This window comes from Rhinichthys klamathensis, unplaced genomic scaffold, assembly GCF_029890125.1.
Source record: "Rhinichthys klamathensis goyatoka isolate OS25496 unplaced genomic scaffold, OSU_Roscu_1.1 h1tg000272l_1, whole genome shotgun sequence".
Taxonomy (NCBI): Eukaryota; Metazoa; Chordata; class Actinopteri; order Cypriniformes; family Leuciscidae; genus Rhinichthys; species Rhinichthys klamathensis.
In genome coordinates this window covers 1,908,877-1,926,830 of record NW_026606792.1, presented here as the reverse complement: position 1 = coordinate 1,926,830, position 17,954 = coordinate 1,908,877, and the positions used below count along the sequence as shown (strand labels likewise).

At 43.3% G+C, this 17,954-nt stretch overlaps 1 protein-coding gene across 4 annotated transcripts in view; it reads right to left on the bottom strand.

Moving 5' to 3' along the window:
• Window positions 1–17,954, bottom strand: part of LOC130102421 (sacsin-like) — an 88,958-nt gene that overhangs the window by 50,662 nt on the left and 20,342 nt on the right. For 2 of the 4 annotated variants that reach the window (XM_056268445.1, XM_056268446.1), the window contains exon 8: window positions 5,487–11,303. The exons of 1 other annotated variant lie outside the window; for it this stretch is intronic. In XM_056268445.1, coding sequence (XP_056124420.1) covers window positions 5,487–11,303 — 5,817 coding nt within the window. Of the gene's footprint in view, window positions 1–42; window positions 11,304–17,954 lie in introns of those variants that run through there. One more of the 4 variants, XM_056268448.1, reaches the window with a different exon arrangement.

Genomic DNA, 17,954 nt, shown 5'->3' with positions numbered 1-17,954 from the left:
TTTCTTTATAAAACACATGCTTTTAAATGATTTACGTTGAAATTTTAATTCTAATGTCAATTTTATTCCACATTTTGCAGACATATTTATCCAAAGTAACTTACATTGCATTCAAGATATACATTTATTTAATGCTTTCCCTGGGAATAAAACCCATTACATCGGCATTGCTCTACTGTTTGCTACAAGAATGCCCAGTATACAATATAAATGCTAAATATAACAGAAAGCTAGAAATGAACCAGACATGGAACTATCAAAACATGATCACAAAGAGTTAAGAATTTCCAGTATGCATAGTAGCAGTACTAAACAGATGAAAACAGAAGATCAGCACTGTTACTTGAAAAGATCCTCATGATCGTCTCAGTGGAACATAGTCTGTAATTTCAAGCTACTTCAAGAAATGTTTTCCTCTATTTTTTCTAAAAGCTTTGTTGCAATATCCAGTGCACTTCTAGCATTATCAACGCTGAACTGCTTGTTTGGAATGTGAGGAAATTGGTGATAGTTCGGATACTGAGTTTTTTTGCCATCAACACCAAGTTCAGTCAGTTGCCTCACAGTGTTTGGTAAAGAAGTCAACTGTGAGCTGTAATGGGAAACCTGCTGAGCAAGGCTAGTTATTGAGCAGTTTTTGGGATGCTCTCCACTTCTCCTGTACATTGCTGCTATCAGGGCTTTTTCCACAGCCTGATGCACCTTAAACAGACACCACTCTGAGCAATCTCCTCCAGTGTCATTGTGAGCTGCTCTGATGTCACATTGAGCTTGTTCATACCAGCGGTTTGCCTCTCCTCTGTTTGGCCTTGGTGTTTCTCTGTGGTATGACCAGAAGTTATAGTGTCTTCTAGAGTAGTTCTGATAGAACCTCTCACGCCCTCTCCTGTGTCTTCGAGCCTCTGTGTTCCACGTGTCATAGAAATCTCGAAAGTCTCTCCAGGTTGAGGATGTGCTATGTGCAGTTTTCCCTTGTTGTAGTTCCTCAATTCTGTTTTTCAGGTATTTGAAAGCCTCACTGGCAAGTTCTTCATTGCCTGGGTTTTTGTCTGGATGCCACTGGAGGTAGAGACGTTTAATGGCTTTTTGTTTGTCCTCACTTGACATTTTCCAGATTTCATTTAAGCTTTGGTCAATTTCTCTTTTGATCTCTTCAAATGTCCCTGGAAAGACTCTTTTGGGTGAAGGTCTGGATGTCAAAAGACGTTCTATATCTGTGCAAGTGGACCCTGTGTTGGGTGGAGGCCTGGATATCAAACTATGTTCTATATCTGTGCAAGTGGACCCTGTTGACACAGTTGCCTTCTTTCCTCGTTTAAATTGGTAAAGGTCAAGAGAGCTTACTTCAATGAAGTCATCACTGCCAACTTGTATTTTATATCTGACAGGAAATTGTCTTATTTGTCCCAGTGGATCATCCAGTCGGTTGATAACAATGGCATAGAAATATTCATCGGATTCGTCCTTGCTGAAGCCAACATACTCTCCACTTTCAAAGTTGTTGAGGAAGTTCATATCAAGGCAGTCATGCCATTCTTCAGGTATGCAACATCCAGGTGTCGGTAAGGCATTGTGTCCTTCCTCGTGGCCACTGTTATGAATGCCATGATTTGCCAAGGTTTTCTCAACATCCTCCATGTTATCACACAGCAGAAGATGCCCAAGGACTTGAAAGCTTGAGGTGGTCAGACAGTTATTTAGAAGAGCATTAATTTCTTTAGTAAGACACATATTAACTTCATTTACTACTTTGTGGGCCATGTCATCATTGTGTTTCAAGTAGAAACTGCATCCATCTTGCTGTTTTTCCACATAAACATCTGTCTCAGCCTTACTACCTTCAAGTGGCTCATGGTTTAACAGAAGTTCAGTTTGAAGAGTTTTGCAACAGATAATCTGAATCTTAGAAAATATTTCTTCACACTTTCCTGCAGCTTCAGACTGTGAAATCCCACCTTTGCTGTCTTCTCTGATGAGACAGACTAGTCCATGAAGAAATGCAGCAGAAGACAAGTGTTTGTCAAACCAGCCACTAAATTCACATTCCCCTTCATCACAATTTTGGACACTTGCTCCTGCCAGATTTTCTGAAATTACATCCGAGAGAAATTTGGGGCGAACTTGCTGGGGAAGGAACTGCAACAATGTTTGATGTTCGTAGTGATCATTTCCAAGATGACAGGAGTTTAATTTTTCCAGCAGTTTCAGCTTGGTTTCCAAAGGACCCTCAAGTCTTGCGGGCTGGAAGACTGTGTCATTGAAAAACAAAGTGATGGATTCATAGAGTCTTCCGTCTGTTGATGGAAGATAAAGTGGGTCGTTTTGGAAAGAGGTTTTATTCTGTTCCCCTTTCAGCAGGCAAAACAGCTGTTGTACAACACGCTTCACAGCTTTCTGCTGATTTGCCTGAAGGCTGTCTTTGTCAGAACTATCAGAATAGATTTCTTGAAGAACAGTGATATATTGATTGACGGTGGGCCTCTCATTTACACCTATCTTCTTAAAGAAATCTTCATATTTCATATACTCTGATGGAATGCGGTACAAATAAGGCCTAAAGTCAAGAGCATCATGTAGCACAAGTGCTGTCTGTTTGGTCTTCACAAGTTTTGTCCCTTTTTCCACCAAGATAATGGGGAGGTCTGAGAACAGAGAGGCATCAAAATTTATTGACTGTAGGTATGCGTATGATTTGCCAAATACTGTTTCTCTTGTTTCCAACAATCTGTCACTGTGGCACTGAGACGTACAGATGTTTTTCAGATTAGCAGCTATTTGTCCAGGGAGTGGAGTCTCCAAGGCTCCGGCATCTGTCATCTTCTTTATGAGATGTGAAGAGCAGATTTCTGAAGGTAGGATTGGCATAGATGTCCATATCAGATAATGGTGATCAGTGTCTCTGTCAATCAATGATCCACTGATTGCAACAACTTCCCTCTCTTGAGCAAAGGCCTTGTGATAATCACAAAGTCTTTGCTGAATTTTCACTGGAAAGATGAATTTAATGTTAGCAACTCTGTTCAGCAATTTAGAGTTTTTGTCATTACTCAAAACAGTCCTAAACAGGAGATTTGATCTTTCCTTAAGAACATATAGAGGAGTGTTGCCTCTAGTTTCAGATTCAATTTGTTTTGCAAACTGAATGATTTCCTCATCAGACACTTCATGTTTCAACCCAAGGCCCTTTAAGAGATTATGTGCTTCAGTACGTTTACCTTGGAAATTGTCCCAAAACTTTTCTGGCACAAATCTCTCTTTTGGAAGCATTGCCCTGTAAAGGGGTACACTGTCATCATAGAAGTACGAAGCCACTTGAAGAGAGCCATGGATGTCTCGAATCAATCTGACGTCTCTCAATGCAGAGGCAATCCTGGGGTCCACTGGTCCAAGTTCCACTAAAAACCGCATTAAATCGAGAAGCTTGGCTTCTTTCATCATGGGCACAGAAGGAAGAATAAACTGTACACAGAACTCCAGATCATCTAGAATCCGAATGCTTAGAATTTCTGACAATTCTAAGTTCATCCAGTTGTGCTTGAGGAAAATACAGTCACATCCATCGACATGGTACAAGTTTGGAAAATCATTGTAATGCACAGAATCAAGGATAAATACCATTCTGTGTAAATCAATCCTTTCCCTCTTTCCTGTTATTGTCTCAAACAGGGGCAAGGACTTGAGCATCTCCACATGTCCACTCTTCTTTTTTGAATCTCTGATCCCATTTTGTAAGAAGCGTTGAAGATCTACACATTCATCTTTTGACAGCTCCTCAAACTGGGAATGAGGTACATGATAAACCTCTTCTAAAACAGCACTGCTGTCTCCTGTTTGCAGGAGCTCTGGATTGATATACTTGAAACGGAAATCAAAAGCAATGAGAGCAATGAAAAAGCCGGAGTCTAATTTCATGAACCCGAGTTTTATGAGAATGGAAGCTATTTTTTCATCTGGCTTCAGAATCACTTTTGATATGTTTCCCAATGTTTGTAAGAAATGTGTGTTTTTTTGACTGGGGCAAATGACTGGTAAAATAGGACTGTCATCAAAGTGCTTTTTTATCTCACTGTAGACATTCATCTTTTCATTTTGGTAGAATTTATCTTGATCATCAAAGAAGCTCCATAATGTTTTCAGCCATTTGACCGTCTCTATCTCCGCTTTGTACAGCTGGCACCTTTGGTCAGGTAATGACTGACTGAGGAGTTGAGCAAGTTCTGGTTTCAAATACGCTGCTGCTATGTCAATTGATAAGTCCTTAATAAACTTTCCCTTGCGCAGAATTTGGACATGACTTCTATTGACATTACTGTCTGCAAACATTGCCTGATGTCCTTGGAAAAGACTGCTAAATTGTGATATCAGCTTTGGGGATTTAGAGTCAAAGACTCTTAACATCTGATCTTCAGTGAGGAGAAGAGGCAGCCCATTGACATCATGGACATTTTTCTCATCAGCATTTGTCAAGCAGAAGCTCAGAAGTTTTGAACATCTTGTTTTGTCTTTGATCAAGGTCTGGTTGATGGGCAAAGGCAATCCACTAGTTGTCTGGGAAGGATCATTCAGCGATCTTTGCTTCAGAAAATTCATCACTGTTGAAGCGCTGACTTCTGTCACATTCACACCAGCTGATTTGAAATTCTGTTTTATTTCATTAATTTTACATGTGTTTGGCACTAATTTCATGCCGGTGTCATCTAAAATTTCAAAAATTCCATCATTGTCATTTGAAAAATATGGACAATTTTCTGAATGTGGTTTAGATGGACTGCACCAGGTAACTGTGTATTTTTGTTGTGAAAGATGTGATGACTCAACAGAAACAGCGTGTACAGTGGGTATGACAGGAAGATCACATTGGCTGATTGATCTATAGACCTCATGGATCATCTCATGCCAGACTTTGTCTACTTTCTGTGAAATGTATGGAAAGTAATTAAGGCAAATATACTCTAGCTGTGACTTGAGGAATACAAGAGCTGTAGGTGTATCCTTCTTAATGAATGAACACAGATGTAACAGGAAGTCAGCATAGAGTGGTGAAATGATGTTTACTTTCAGTGACTGGTTCCACCCTGTCTTCAGACTATCACCATCCTCTTTCCACAAGTCCCTTCTTGAAGAATCTACTTCAAAATTTGCATTCACATGGACTGGTAAACCAGTTTCCCCAGGTAATGGCAAAGAACAAAATGCCCTGCCAGTAAATGTGTGGTTAAATGAGCTGCTCCTACATGCAGCCAGAGCAGCTTGAGGAACTTTAAAATCATCTTGCTTGTTTTTTTGCTCATAGTTTTGTTTTGAAAAGCTAAAGCACTCTGCAATGACCCACTGACTTCGATTATTTCCAGATGAGATTTCCATGTCATAAATGGTTTTGCAGGGTTCAGCTGTACCTGACATCAGGGATTCTTGAACATGGCTGTGGAAGTTTTCCTTGCTTAACATATTCTTTGCTGAGTGTTTCTTTTCAATAAGGAAATAACTTTTCTTTCCATCTTCACTGATCTCCAAGAACTGTATTTTTGTGATGTGTTTCAAGAAGAGAATTAGTCCTTCAGGATCTTCAGTCAAGGCAGATTTAAGTTCCTTCATGTCACGGTCTGTGACTGTGTGTCTAGATATTTCAGATTTTTCTGCCATTTCCTCTGTCCTGAGAGGGAGCCTAAACATGGTTCCAGAATTGAGTGGAAACATTTCTGGAAGAAAGGTATGATAAACATCCTCAAAAGACTTTTTTAATTCATCATCAATTGAAAACTTGCATCCTGGGGACTGTTTTGTTATACCTTCCACATATTTTAGATTTGGATCAGAAATGCAGAGCCATTTGTCACCGGTCAGGATAGATGGACAATCTGTCAGATGATACACAGAATTGAAGCCAAGTCCATATTTTCCAGTTCTGCCTAAAGTACCATGTTTTCCTCCTTCCCCCAGCTGCTGAATACCTTGAAGATCATCATCAGAAAATGTTCTGTTGTTGTACACACAAAGAGCCGGGCCTTGAAGCAGTTTCCATTTATTTCCAAATATCTTTTCTGTCTTATGTTTTCTTTTGTCCCACACAAAGTGAATTTCTGTTGCCTCTGCATCATCAGCATTTTGAATGAGCTCTTTCAGAATATCCTTTTTAGATGGATATGCATCAATAATATTTTTTATTCGGACAGTTAGTTTCTCAGTTTGTCCAAATTCTTTGGCATGAAGGGAAAATCTACTGACTAGATGATTCTTCAAAGTATGGTGTCTTGTTGTCTTTACACCAAAATGACAGGCCACAGAACGAGATATCAGATCATGGGTGAGCTTGACACCAGCTGAGACAGGCATCCATGGGCTGTCATTAAATCTCAGCTCTTTAGAAGATGTCAACACACCTCTCTTATCAGGTATGAGACAGTTTGTAAGCTTTTCTTCTTTGATTTCGTGTAGCCCATTTATGAGTATTGTGACACACTTGTGGAGGTCTGACATGGAAAGAGGTTGAGATTCATATAAATTCTTAATTTCATTAAGTGCAGCAACAAACTGCTCCTTTGTGAATTGTTTGGTGACACCAAGGCAGTCCCAGAGCCTCTCAAATTTGGAAAATATAACTGGAAGCACATATAGATATGGTTTCTCCTCGAATTCTTCACTTATGGCCACTGACCTCACATTTACAAAGTGATCCTCAATGAAAATGAATGGAAAGGATTTTGCATGACCAATAATGGGATTGGGATCTTTCTGTTCCAACAAGTAATTATTGAGATTTTCATAGCAAGACTGGGCAATGTTGAAGAGAGCCGTCTTTTCAAATGCATTGCAGTGTTGGTATGCTTTTAACAGCTGCTGAAGCACAGTCTCAACTGGCGGATTTGTCAGTACTCTCAATTTTTGGAGAACTGGATCATTATTGTGTATTTGAAGGTTTGAATTATCAACTATGAATTCAGTCATGTTTACTAAATTTCGACAACTGTCATTGTAAACTTCAGAGGGTTTTTTAAGAACAGTGGGGTTCTTGTTTTGCTGAACTAAAGGTACTAAGGCAGGAAGGAATGGTATTTGAGACAGTGTGTGCCAGTGCACAGAATTCACATCTTCTGAGGAGTCTTTCATTGACTCTACAAGGCACTGAAGACGTTTATGACATTTAGATTTATCCTGTTGCCGAACACTGGATATCTTTTCTGCTCTTTCTATGATGTCTTCTAAAGGAAGGCGATCACTCAGCATTCCCAATTCTGAAAGTCGTTGAATCCTTTTTGGTGAGAGATAGTCATTTTCTGTTCCTTCAAGAAAGCGTCCTTCCTTAAGTTCATACAAACAAGCCATTTTGCCAGAAGGATTCACAAGTTGCTTGATTAATTGAAGCTTCTCACAACTCTGTGTTGGAATACAAGGGTAGCTTTTCAGTAGGTCATCAACAGCAGGATCATTCAAGTCAATGGCATTCAGCACAAGAGCATTTCTGCTGTGGGTGTCCACAGAACTCAAGTTCTCAAAAACAATTTTGTAAAACTCAGGCCAGTTGATTGTTCTTTGTTTGATTTCTGGCTCGAAACCACAATTGATGAAACTCTGTCTTACCCATGATGGGAGAGAAACAACACTGGAATATGAAGCTCCCAAGCTCAAGAACACTTTCATGGCAATGTCTCCAATTACTCGGCTCTCCTCAATTTTTGGATTCAGAAATCTCACATTGTCTATAGAACACCAATTATGTCCATTGCAGAAAAACTCCAGAGATTTGCCATTGGCATTCTGCACAACTGCTGAGTAGAATGACTCAACCATGGGTAAAAATGCTTTGCTTACTGTTTCTGTGTTAGGCCAGAATGTATGGAAGGAATAGTTCTGGATATGTCCATTTTGGAACATTTTTTTCAGCTCAAGCAGTATAGTGATGTAAGCAGAGGTTACAGCATCTTTCATCAAAGCTTTGTTCCACTCAGACTTCACTCCTTTTTCCCATAGACTTTTCCTATTAGATGTGACTGCAAAAGTTCCATTGACATGGAATGGAAGACCTGTCTCAATTGAGAGAGGAAGAAAGCAAAAAGCCTGGCCTTCATGCTTCAGGCTTTCATCAGGAGACCATGAATTTGTTTTTGCCTCTTTATGCAAAGGTACAGCTATACCTCCAATTGGAATTGAAAACACATGTTCTTGTTCAGTTCTTCTCTGGAACATTTGCAAAGAATCATGTGTCCCAAAACAGGAGTACAAAAGCCAGTACTGGGTGAGGGATTTGTCTGAGTTATCCTGAACTATTTTAACAATGTGTGCTTTGTTGACATCAATAATGTTGAGGCATTTGATATCACTATTTTTGAAGGTGTTCTCGATGTCTTGGAGACGTGTGCCATTCGAGACAGCAAATGAATTCATGACTTCTCTGGATATTTTGAGAGGAGTCTGAATCTGATCATTCCTTGGCGGAGTTGATGCGTTTTCAGGGACAATTTGAAGGGAAATAGATGTAATGCTCTTCAGAAATAGTAGGTGTGTTTGTGAGTTGTCAGTCAAATGATTTTTAAAACTCCTAATTCGCTCTTCATCATATACCTTTGAACTGATCTCTGACTTGTTGGCCTCCTCAAGAGTGCGAAATGGTAATTTAATCAAAGTGCCATTGTAAGCTTTCTTGATGTTTTGCACTGACAAATCACAATCAAAAATTCCTTCATAAGATTTCAACTGTCCAGGAAACCTTTTGAACAGTCGTTCCTGGAATGGGTCAAGTTTAATTCCTGGTTTTCCTTTGCTGAGTATGTGCTTTTCCAAATGGGTGACATTTGGGTCAAGTATGAGAAGGCTTTTCCCACTCAAAATCGAAGGAATATCACTCACATGGTAAACAGCATTAAATCCAAGCCCAAACTTTCCAATCATCTCAACTTTTTTTTCCTTTGATGCTGATCCCACCTTGACAATGTTACTCCAGTCTTCTTGCGAAAAAAGCTCATTGTTGAAGATCCAAAGGCATGGTCCATTGCAGAGAGCCATTCCATGATCAAAGAGTGTTTCAGGGGGGTCTTTGTGTTTTCTGAAGTCAAGGAGGAATTTACATGTGGTTGCCCCAGCATCCTCAGCATTTTGTAGGAGTTCTTTGAAAATGTCACTTTCTTCATCATACTCTTTAAGAATGTTTTTAAGTCTTTGAGTAATTGGTTCAGATTGTCCACATTGTTCTATACCAAAGGACTCTTGCTCTGCTTGAATTAACTCTGGTTTTAAGATGCGAGTACTTAAGAATGGGACTTTCAACCATTTTGCAGTGATGGGTAGAACTTCTTCATGAATAACAAAGAACTCCTCATTGTCTTGTTTCAGGTCATCAAGTCCTTCGGCACTGATGTCACAGAAGACCGTTTTGGACAAAGGCTGCAGAGTAAAGTTTTGACTTTGTGCCATGACAGGCACAGGGGTACTATCCTTTAAAAGCTTCTCATTCTTTCGCATCCAGTCAAGAATGGCAGTTGACACTTTACGTTCTGTCAAGTTTCCATACGGAGGATACCTGCAGTCAATTCTTTGTTTTATGTCATGGAGTATGTCTTCAATCTCTTCATCAGACAGTGTTTTCTTCACACCAAATTTTGTTAGCAGGTTTTCATATTGCAAAAACTCTTCAGGCACTTTCTTGATGTAGGGGCTTAGATCCAATTCAGGTGGATAGGCTAAAACTATATCTCCTGGACAGACAAACTCACTTTTATTCCAAATCCAAGGGATGCCTTTTGAGTCTATTAAATCTGTGAAATTTCTCATGTTGTCTTGCATGAATTTGTAAATATTGTGCAGCATGGTTTTAAACTGAAAATCTGAATTTGGGTTGACCATTGATCTCAGTGCAGAGAGGTTCTCCAAGACTTTTTCAGCAGGAGGGGGCTCATGAAGTCCAAGATTTTTGCAGACATGTCCTGTTAGCTCAGAGGTAAGTGGCATTACATATCCAACAATTGAAGAATACTTTGAATCCCTTACTTCAGTCGGCTTATAGAGACCTTTCTTAAGATTTATACAAATGCTTCCATTCAAAAACTTTGGATTTTCACAGGGAACCCACTGCCTTTGCTTCAGCTCTTCTATCTGCGCCTTGGTGAATTTTGAAAGGAAATCATTCTCATTCAGGACTCGAACAAGAGTATGTGCTTTTTTGAACGCCTTATCTGGTGTGTGGACAAAAAGCTTTTCAGTATGATTTATGACTTGGAGTATTTCTGCTGTTGATATTTCTTTTTGCTCTGTCCTTAGGCCAAGGCGCCGCAAACTCTGAAGCATTTCCTCTGTCTTCGTATAAATAGGTGGGGGAAATAAATCTGCCTCGAAAATGTCCTGAAATGTCTTGTTTCTCGGATCAAAAACGTTTGAGGCTTGTTTCCGTTCTCCCTGAGTTGTCTCAATAAAATTGAGACGTTTGGTTTTCGCAAGAAGCTGCTCACTTTGTGAGAGTAGAATGCTACCATTATTCAATATCCAGGTCATTACTGTCTGTTCCTCACCTTTTTTGAAAGAGGCCATCTCAATAGAGTCAACCAAACAAGCAGCCAACTTAGCAGAATCTAAGAGTTCAATATTCAGAAGAGTCAAAAGTCTGCGATCAGCTTCATTTGCACACTGTGCAATGGTCTCAGGCATTGGTAAATCATCTGGAATGGCTGGTTTGGAGGTTGAAATAACGGCTTGCTTTGATTGAACTGCAACATATTTCCCAGACATCATTCTGAAGATTGGTAACATGGAAAGCAAGTTCTTTTCAGCATTTGAATTCAGAGAATTCAAAGAAGACATATACATTTTCAACTCCTCTTTTTCCTCTGATGAAGCAGAGGCAATGCCTTTGATGACCTGATCTCTGTGTGAGTTCACAAAGACTTGTAGAACACTTCTTGGTGAAACAGGAAGAACATACCTCTCAATGTCACGATGTCTAAGACACTCATCTCTTTTTATGACTGTACACCCCACCAGTCCTATAACCTTCTGAACATGATCTGACAAGCTAGACGTTGTACTACTCTGACAAATCAAAGTTGTGTTACTCTGCAACCTTGCTAGCAATATAGAATTGCCTGAACTATGTAGAGGCTCCAGTGGTATTAAAGGCACATCAATAAAGTCATTTAACTCAATCAATTCGGTGCTAAGAAACTTCCAGAATTCAGCCAGCCATTTCTTTGGTGGATGATGATTTTCTGCTGTTTTCCATGTCACATGACCTTGGGTCACCTTCCAGTCCATGGGTAAGTGCTTCTTGGTGAGTGCAACAACATCTTTGGCATCCAAATTGATTATGTTGTATGTGCCTGAAAAAAAGTAAAATGATCGAGACCAAATTTCACAAACATGAATGATATTAATTAGGGGTGTAACGATACACAAAACCGAAGGTTTGGTTTTCCCACGATTTTGACGTCTCGGTTCGGTTCGGTTTAGGCCCAATCCCAATTCTACCCCTTTCCCTTTCGTCTACCCCTAACCCTTCCCCTTCCCCTTCCCCTTGACCCTTGAAACAGAGTGGCAAGGCGAAGGGGTGAAAATATTCCCCTAAGAAATGGGACACCACTACTGGTTACACGTCATTATACGTCGTCGCTAGCGCCTACGTCACAGGAGATGCGCCGATGTTTATCACAAACTTCCAAGATGCCGTCGACAGCTGCAGTCATCTCAGTTGCATGGGTTACAGCTATTTTTTTTGCATTTGTCTTGTGAAGCACAGTAACGTTTAACAGACTCACTCCCAAAGTTGTTTTGCCTTGTATTTGGACTTAAGGAAATGTTGCTCGTTGTCAATGTGAAAACGAATTATCCTCCGGGTTTCCTCAGGTGTCCCTGTTTGATAAAGACCATACAAGACTGGTTGATCTGATCATATTGCAAAAAGCACGAAACTGTAAGCACTGTTCGTTTATATCGTGTTCACATATAACCACAAAAAAACAATGCGTTCATAGCCGATGTACTGTAAAATATAAGCCAATTCGCTTCCGCAATTACTTTCACCATTTGACATGAAAATATGTTGCGGGACTATCGTTAGCAAACTTTAGCGATGTTTTTTTTTTTTACAAACGTTTCTTTGAAGAAACTGACCGTAAATATGAACACAATATTGAATGTAACATAAAGGAAATCATTATTTGTCGTTAAAAATGTAAATATTTTTGCGTGGGCAGCCATTTTGCGTCTGTAGCCGGTGTATGCAGTGACACTTCTCATACCCCTTCGTTTGAAGTGTGGTCCCGAAAAATCTTCGTTTGAAGGGCTATCTGGCCCTTCCCCTTACCCCTACCCCTCCAACCAAAAGAGAATTGAGACAGCCCTACCCCTTCACGTGCACGCGCAAAACAGAGGGGAAGGGGTAAGTGAAGGGGTAAGGGGTAGAATTGGGATTGGCCCTTAGAAAGCTAAAATTGCTTCTTTTTTTTTTTTTTACAGTGGTTTAATGAAAAAATTGTCTTTTTCTTTAAATTAATTCAATTACAATTAAACATTTTGCAAGGATTAAAAAACATATGCTAATGCTGTAAACTATATAAGGAGCTGCACATTACTATATCATTAAAGGTTAACAACAGAGCCTAGACTTTTAGCCTAAATTCAGATGCTATATATTTTTTAGATATAATAATCAGCACCCAACACATTGTATGAAAACATTTAAACTGAACATAAGGCAGTTTTTGCATTAACTTATGTTTTTACTCTAATTTGTTATTGAAATATAATAATTTACACAGTTGCTTTCATTTTCATGAAAGATATTTTAAACATACATTAAATAATCAATATATTATTAACAGGTTGAGTAAAATACAATATATAGGCTTATATAGTGCATTTATTTAGTGCAAGTGTTCATTTATAGGAACCAACAAGTTGTGGACACTGAATCACTTGCCTGCTGAGGTAAATATAATGCTAGTGACAAGCTATGCTGTTTTATTGATGTCTTTCCGTTGCTGAAACACTGATTGAGCGATTACACGAGTTATGATGCCTTTCAGTAAGTATACCGTATCTTTCAACATACCTTCAGGTGTCCATTCATGTTTATTCTGTAACTGAGGAAGAGATGATCGCGTTTCCTCGCGCGCTGCGCTGCCGCTGTAAATGAGGAGCTAGTACAGCGATCTGTCACGCCACATCAAAGAGCGCCAAAACGTACTCAGTTACTAACGTAACCTCGGTTCTCTCTAGAGAGGGAACGAGTACTGCGTAATAGCTTTACGCTAGGGGAAAAACTCTTTTCCACGAGATATTGAAGCCAAAAATTATCCTTAATTTTTTATTAATGTAAAACGCTTTGCTGCAGCAAGCAGACATAGGCGAAACAGCTCGCGCGCCTATTGGTTGCTCTTGCGGCAAATGCAGCAGCCTATCGAGAGAGACTCTGCGTGACGTAATGACCAATGGGGGCAATTTGCGCCCATATCGTCACGTCCCGCCAGAAAGGGCGTGGTCTCACCCTATAAATATGCTCGTTAGGCTGGTACAAGCTGGTTTTTATCGCTGAAGCGAACCAGAGCGTATTCCAAGCACGGCAAGATACGCAGTACTCGTTCCCTCTCTAGAGAGAACCGAGGTTACGTTAGTAACCGAGTACGTTCTCTTACGAGAGTATCTCTCGTACTGCGTAATAGCTTTACGCAAGGGGAACACAATGCAACACGCCGTGCGTACAGGGATCCAACACCGAAGTCCCAAGGGCCGAAGCCCAGGGCTCATGTAGTGCATAATCACCATAAACTCACATAGAGTGGAGGAAGAGAGGCTGGAAGCGTCATTCCCTATAAAAAAGCACCCAGCGGGGCTATCATATGACAATAAAACGCGCAGCCAGGGTGAAAGCTTTCAGCCTGATCTGGGTGGCCATACGTGTGTCAACACTCATGGGGCTGCAGTAAATTCAGCATCTGGGCCGCACAGCGGGGCAGATAGCACTGAATTTTAGACCGCCAAAAGCTTAGCTTGTAAGGCGGGTACCTCCAGGTTATAGTATTTTATAAATGTAGACGGCGAGGCCCAGCCCGCGGCCGTACAGATATCTTGCAGGGAAACCCCGCTCGACCAAGCCCACGAAGAGGCCACGCCTCTCGTGGAGTGCGCTCTGACACCCAAGGGGCACTGTAGGCCCTTTGCAGAGTAAGCGAGCGCAATGGCATCCACTATCCATCTGGATAGGCTCTGTTTTGAGGCGGCGAGTCCCTTGGAACGCCCGCCAAACAAAACGAAAAGCTGCTCCGTCTGTCTGAAAACAGACGAGCGTGACACATAAGCTCTCAATGCCCTGACGGGGCAAAGGAGACTCGCGTCCTCCTCCTCACTGAGAACCTTCGAGTCATTAGGCCCAAACTCCATACACGACGCGCTTACTGAAAGCGCCTGCAAGTCCCCTATGCGCTTCACTGAAGCGAGAGCCATGAGAAACACTGTTTTGAACGACAGGTGTTTCATGTCCACCAGCTGGATTGGCTCGAACGGGGCGCCTTTCATGGCCTCCAGGACCGTGGAAAGGTCCCACGTCGGGACTGAAGGGGGCCTGGGAGGGTTCAGCCTCCGAGCTCCCCTAAGGAAACACACGACTAAGTCGTTTTTCCCCAGCGACTGGCCAGACACCGGTTTTGCAAACGTTGCTATGGCCGCCACATATACTTTGAGCGTGGATGGGGTCCTGCCCTTATCCAGTAGCTCTTGAAGGAAGGAAAGCACTTCCGAAACCCCGCATTCCACAGGTGAAAAGCTCTGGGCTTGACACCATGCAGAGAAAACAGACCATTTCGAGGAGTAGAGCCGCCTGGTAGACGGAGCTCTAGCCTGCGCGATCGTGTTTAACACTCCTTCTGGGAGGCTAGCGGGTACCCGTTGATGGCCCATGCGTGCAGGGACCACAACTCCGGGCGAGGGTGCCAAATCGAGCCCTCCGCCTAAGAGAGGAGGTCTCTCCTCAATGGTACAGGCCATGGGGCAGTGCTGGTCAGCTGCATCAGGGCAGGGAACCACGTCTGGTTTGTCCAGAGCGGAGCTACGAGCAGCACTGGGCATCCGTTCTCCCTGATTCGTTCCAACACCTGAGGCAGGAGCAAGACAGGAGGAAAAGCATATAGGGGGCAGCGGGGCCAAACATGAGCCTGCGCGTCCTTGCTTTTCGAGAAAAACTCCGGGCAATGAGCGTTTTCGTGGGACGCGAATAGGTCCACCTGTGCTCTGCCGAACGTTTTCCACAGCAGCTGGACCGTCTGCGGGTGCAGCGACCATTCCCCTGCTGGAACATTGTTCCTGGACAGTCTGTCTGGTCCCACATTCAGGTGACCAGGCACGTGCGCTGCTCTCAGTGAGAGCAGGCTGTGCTGAGCCCAGACCAGGAGGCGTTCCGTCAGCCTGTGAAGGTTTCGTGACCTGACGCCGCCCTGGCGATTTATGTATGCCACCACTGACATGTTGTCCGACAGGACCAAGACGTGGTGGCCTGTTACCTGGGGACAAAAACGCCGTAGCACTTTGTCGACTGCTATCATCTCCAAGCAGTTTATGTGAAGGAGCTTTTCCCGTTCTGACCACAGGCCAGCTAGCGGTCTGCCCTCGAGCAGCGCTCCCCACCCCGAGGTGGAGGCGTCCGTAGACACCACCTTCACACTCGAAGCGGTCCCCAGACTCACACCTGACTGATACCAGTCGGTTATTTTCCAAGGTTCCAGAGCTGAAACACACTGTAGGTTGACCCTGAGGCGAAACAGACCCGCTGTCCATGCCCTGGGTGGAACCCGCACTTTCAGCCACATCTGCAGTGGGCGCATGCGAAGCAAGCCCCACTGGAGTACAGAGGCCGCTGAGGCCATCAGCCCCAGCATTTTCTGAAATCTTTTGAGCGGAACTATCGAGCCGTGGCGGAAGGATTTCGCGACGCGCTGAATATTTAGTCCGCGCTCTGGTGACAGGCGTGCCGTCATGGATAGCGAGTCTAACACTGTTCCCAGAAAGGAAATTTTCTGACTGGGAGACAGTGAGCTCTTCGCCCAATTGACTGTGAGGCCCAGCTCCTCGAGGTGCTCGAGTAATGCGGCCCTGTGTTCTATGAGCTCCGATCGTGATCGACCTAGAATCAGCCAATCGTCCAAGTAGTTCAGGACTCGCATGCCCTGAAGTCTCAGGGGTGCGAGCGCCGCGTCCATGCACTTCGTGAATGTACGAGGTGCTAGGGACAGGCCGAACGGCAGGACTGTGTATTGATATGCCTGGCCCTCGAAAGCGAATCTCAAGAATCGCCTGTGATGGGACGCTATTTGTATTTGGAAATAGGCGTCTTTCAGATCTATTGACATAAACCAGTCCCCGTGGCGCACTTGCGCGAGGATTTTCCTGGTCGTAAGCATTCTGAACTGGCGCTTCACAAGCGCTCTGTTCAGCTGTCGCAGATCTAAAATGGGTGTGTGTCACAGTGTGTGAGGCGGGGGGCGCGCCGATCGCGGCGGGCAGCCTGGCCGTGCTCAAAACCCTTATAGCAGTTTGCTGAGGGAGAGAGAGCGGGGCGAGCCCCGTGGGGCTTAACATGTCTGTGAGTGAATGTGGGCGCAGGACAGCGGGCACATTTACTGCACTGAAAAACACCGTCGGCCTGAGCTGACTGAATGCGTGTTGGTTTCGTTTTCACAGAACCCGTGGGACATGTGGTGTGTAGTGTTTGTGGGCACTGAGACGTAGGCACATTCACTACATTTAGTGCACAATCGACATGAGGCGATTTTGTTTGTGCGAGCCCTGCATTTTTGCGGGCTGTGTTTGTGTGTAGAAATGAGCCCTGGGTTGTAGGCATTTTCAATACACTCATAACACCATCGGCTGTGGCCGGAATACCAGAAAATACACCATTTATGTGATTTATCTGGGTCGCCGTGGGAACAGCATTTGTGTGCAGGCAAGCGGGCATGGTACTGGCTTGCTTACTGCAAAATACACTGGAACAGTCACATTTTCTGGAACTGAACGAGCGAAAATTTCAGTGGAAGTCTGGCCACGGCGAGACTGAAACACCGTCGATTTCCTAGGAGGCTAGGAAGACTTGTGTTGGTTTCGTTTTACAGAAACCGTGGTAGTGTTTGTGGGCACTGGGTTGTGGGCACATTCACTACATTTAATGCACAATTGACATGCGTCGATTTCATTTGTGCGAGCCCTGTACCGTGGCGGGCTGTGTTTGTGTGTAGAAATGAACACTGGGCTGTGAGCATTTTATTACACTTATAACACCATCGGCTGTGGCCGGAAAACCAGAAATACAATGATTACATGATTTTTCTGGGTCGCCGTGGAAACGGCCTTTATGTGCAGGCAAGCGGGCCGTGGTACCAGCTTGTTTACTGCAAAATACACTGGAACAGTCGCATTTTCTGGAACTGAACGAGCGAAAAGTTTCGGTGGAAGTCTGGCCGCGGCGAGACTAAATTTTTATCTGCTGCGAGAGCCGGGATCGAACACGGGTCTCTCGCGTGAAAGCTTCGGGTTCCACTGGGCCACTGGGCCACAGGGAGAACTACACTAGCGCAAGCAGATAAGAGAGCGTCATCACAGTTTTGTGTGTGTCGGCGTTTGTATGCAGGTGTGCGTGTTATACAACAGGCTCATTGCTGCAATAATGACATTTTCAGCCGCTCAAACTAGGAGCTGAGAAATGTTTAAGAAATGGAGATTAGTCCGGCCTCGGCGGGGACTAAAACACACTCTTTTCTCATTTGCCGGTGACGCACGCCCATGGGGGGCGGGGTAGATTTCTTATAACGTAAAGAAAGCTAGCCGCGGTTTTAGGGCTCGCGGTCTTGATGCTGGCCCGTTTCCTTGACGACTCGCGGACAGAAGGCGGAGGTCCACAGAGCTCGCCTGTTGCGCGGCGGTTGCGCGGGCGCCTCCCAATCGAGGCCGATGCTTTCCACGGCCTGAGAGAGCAGACGCATCAGCTC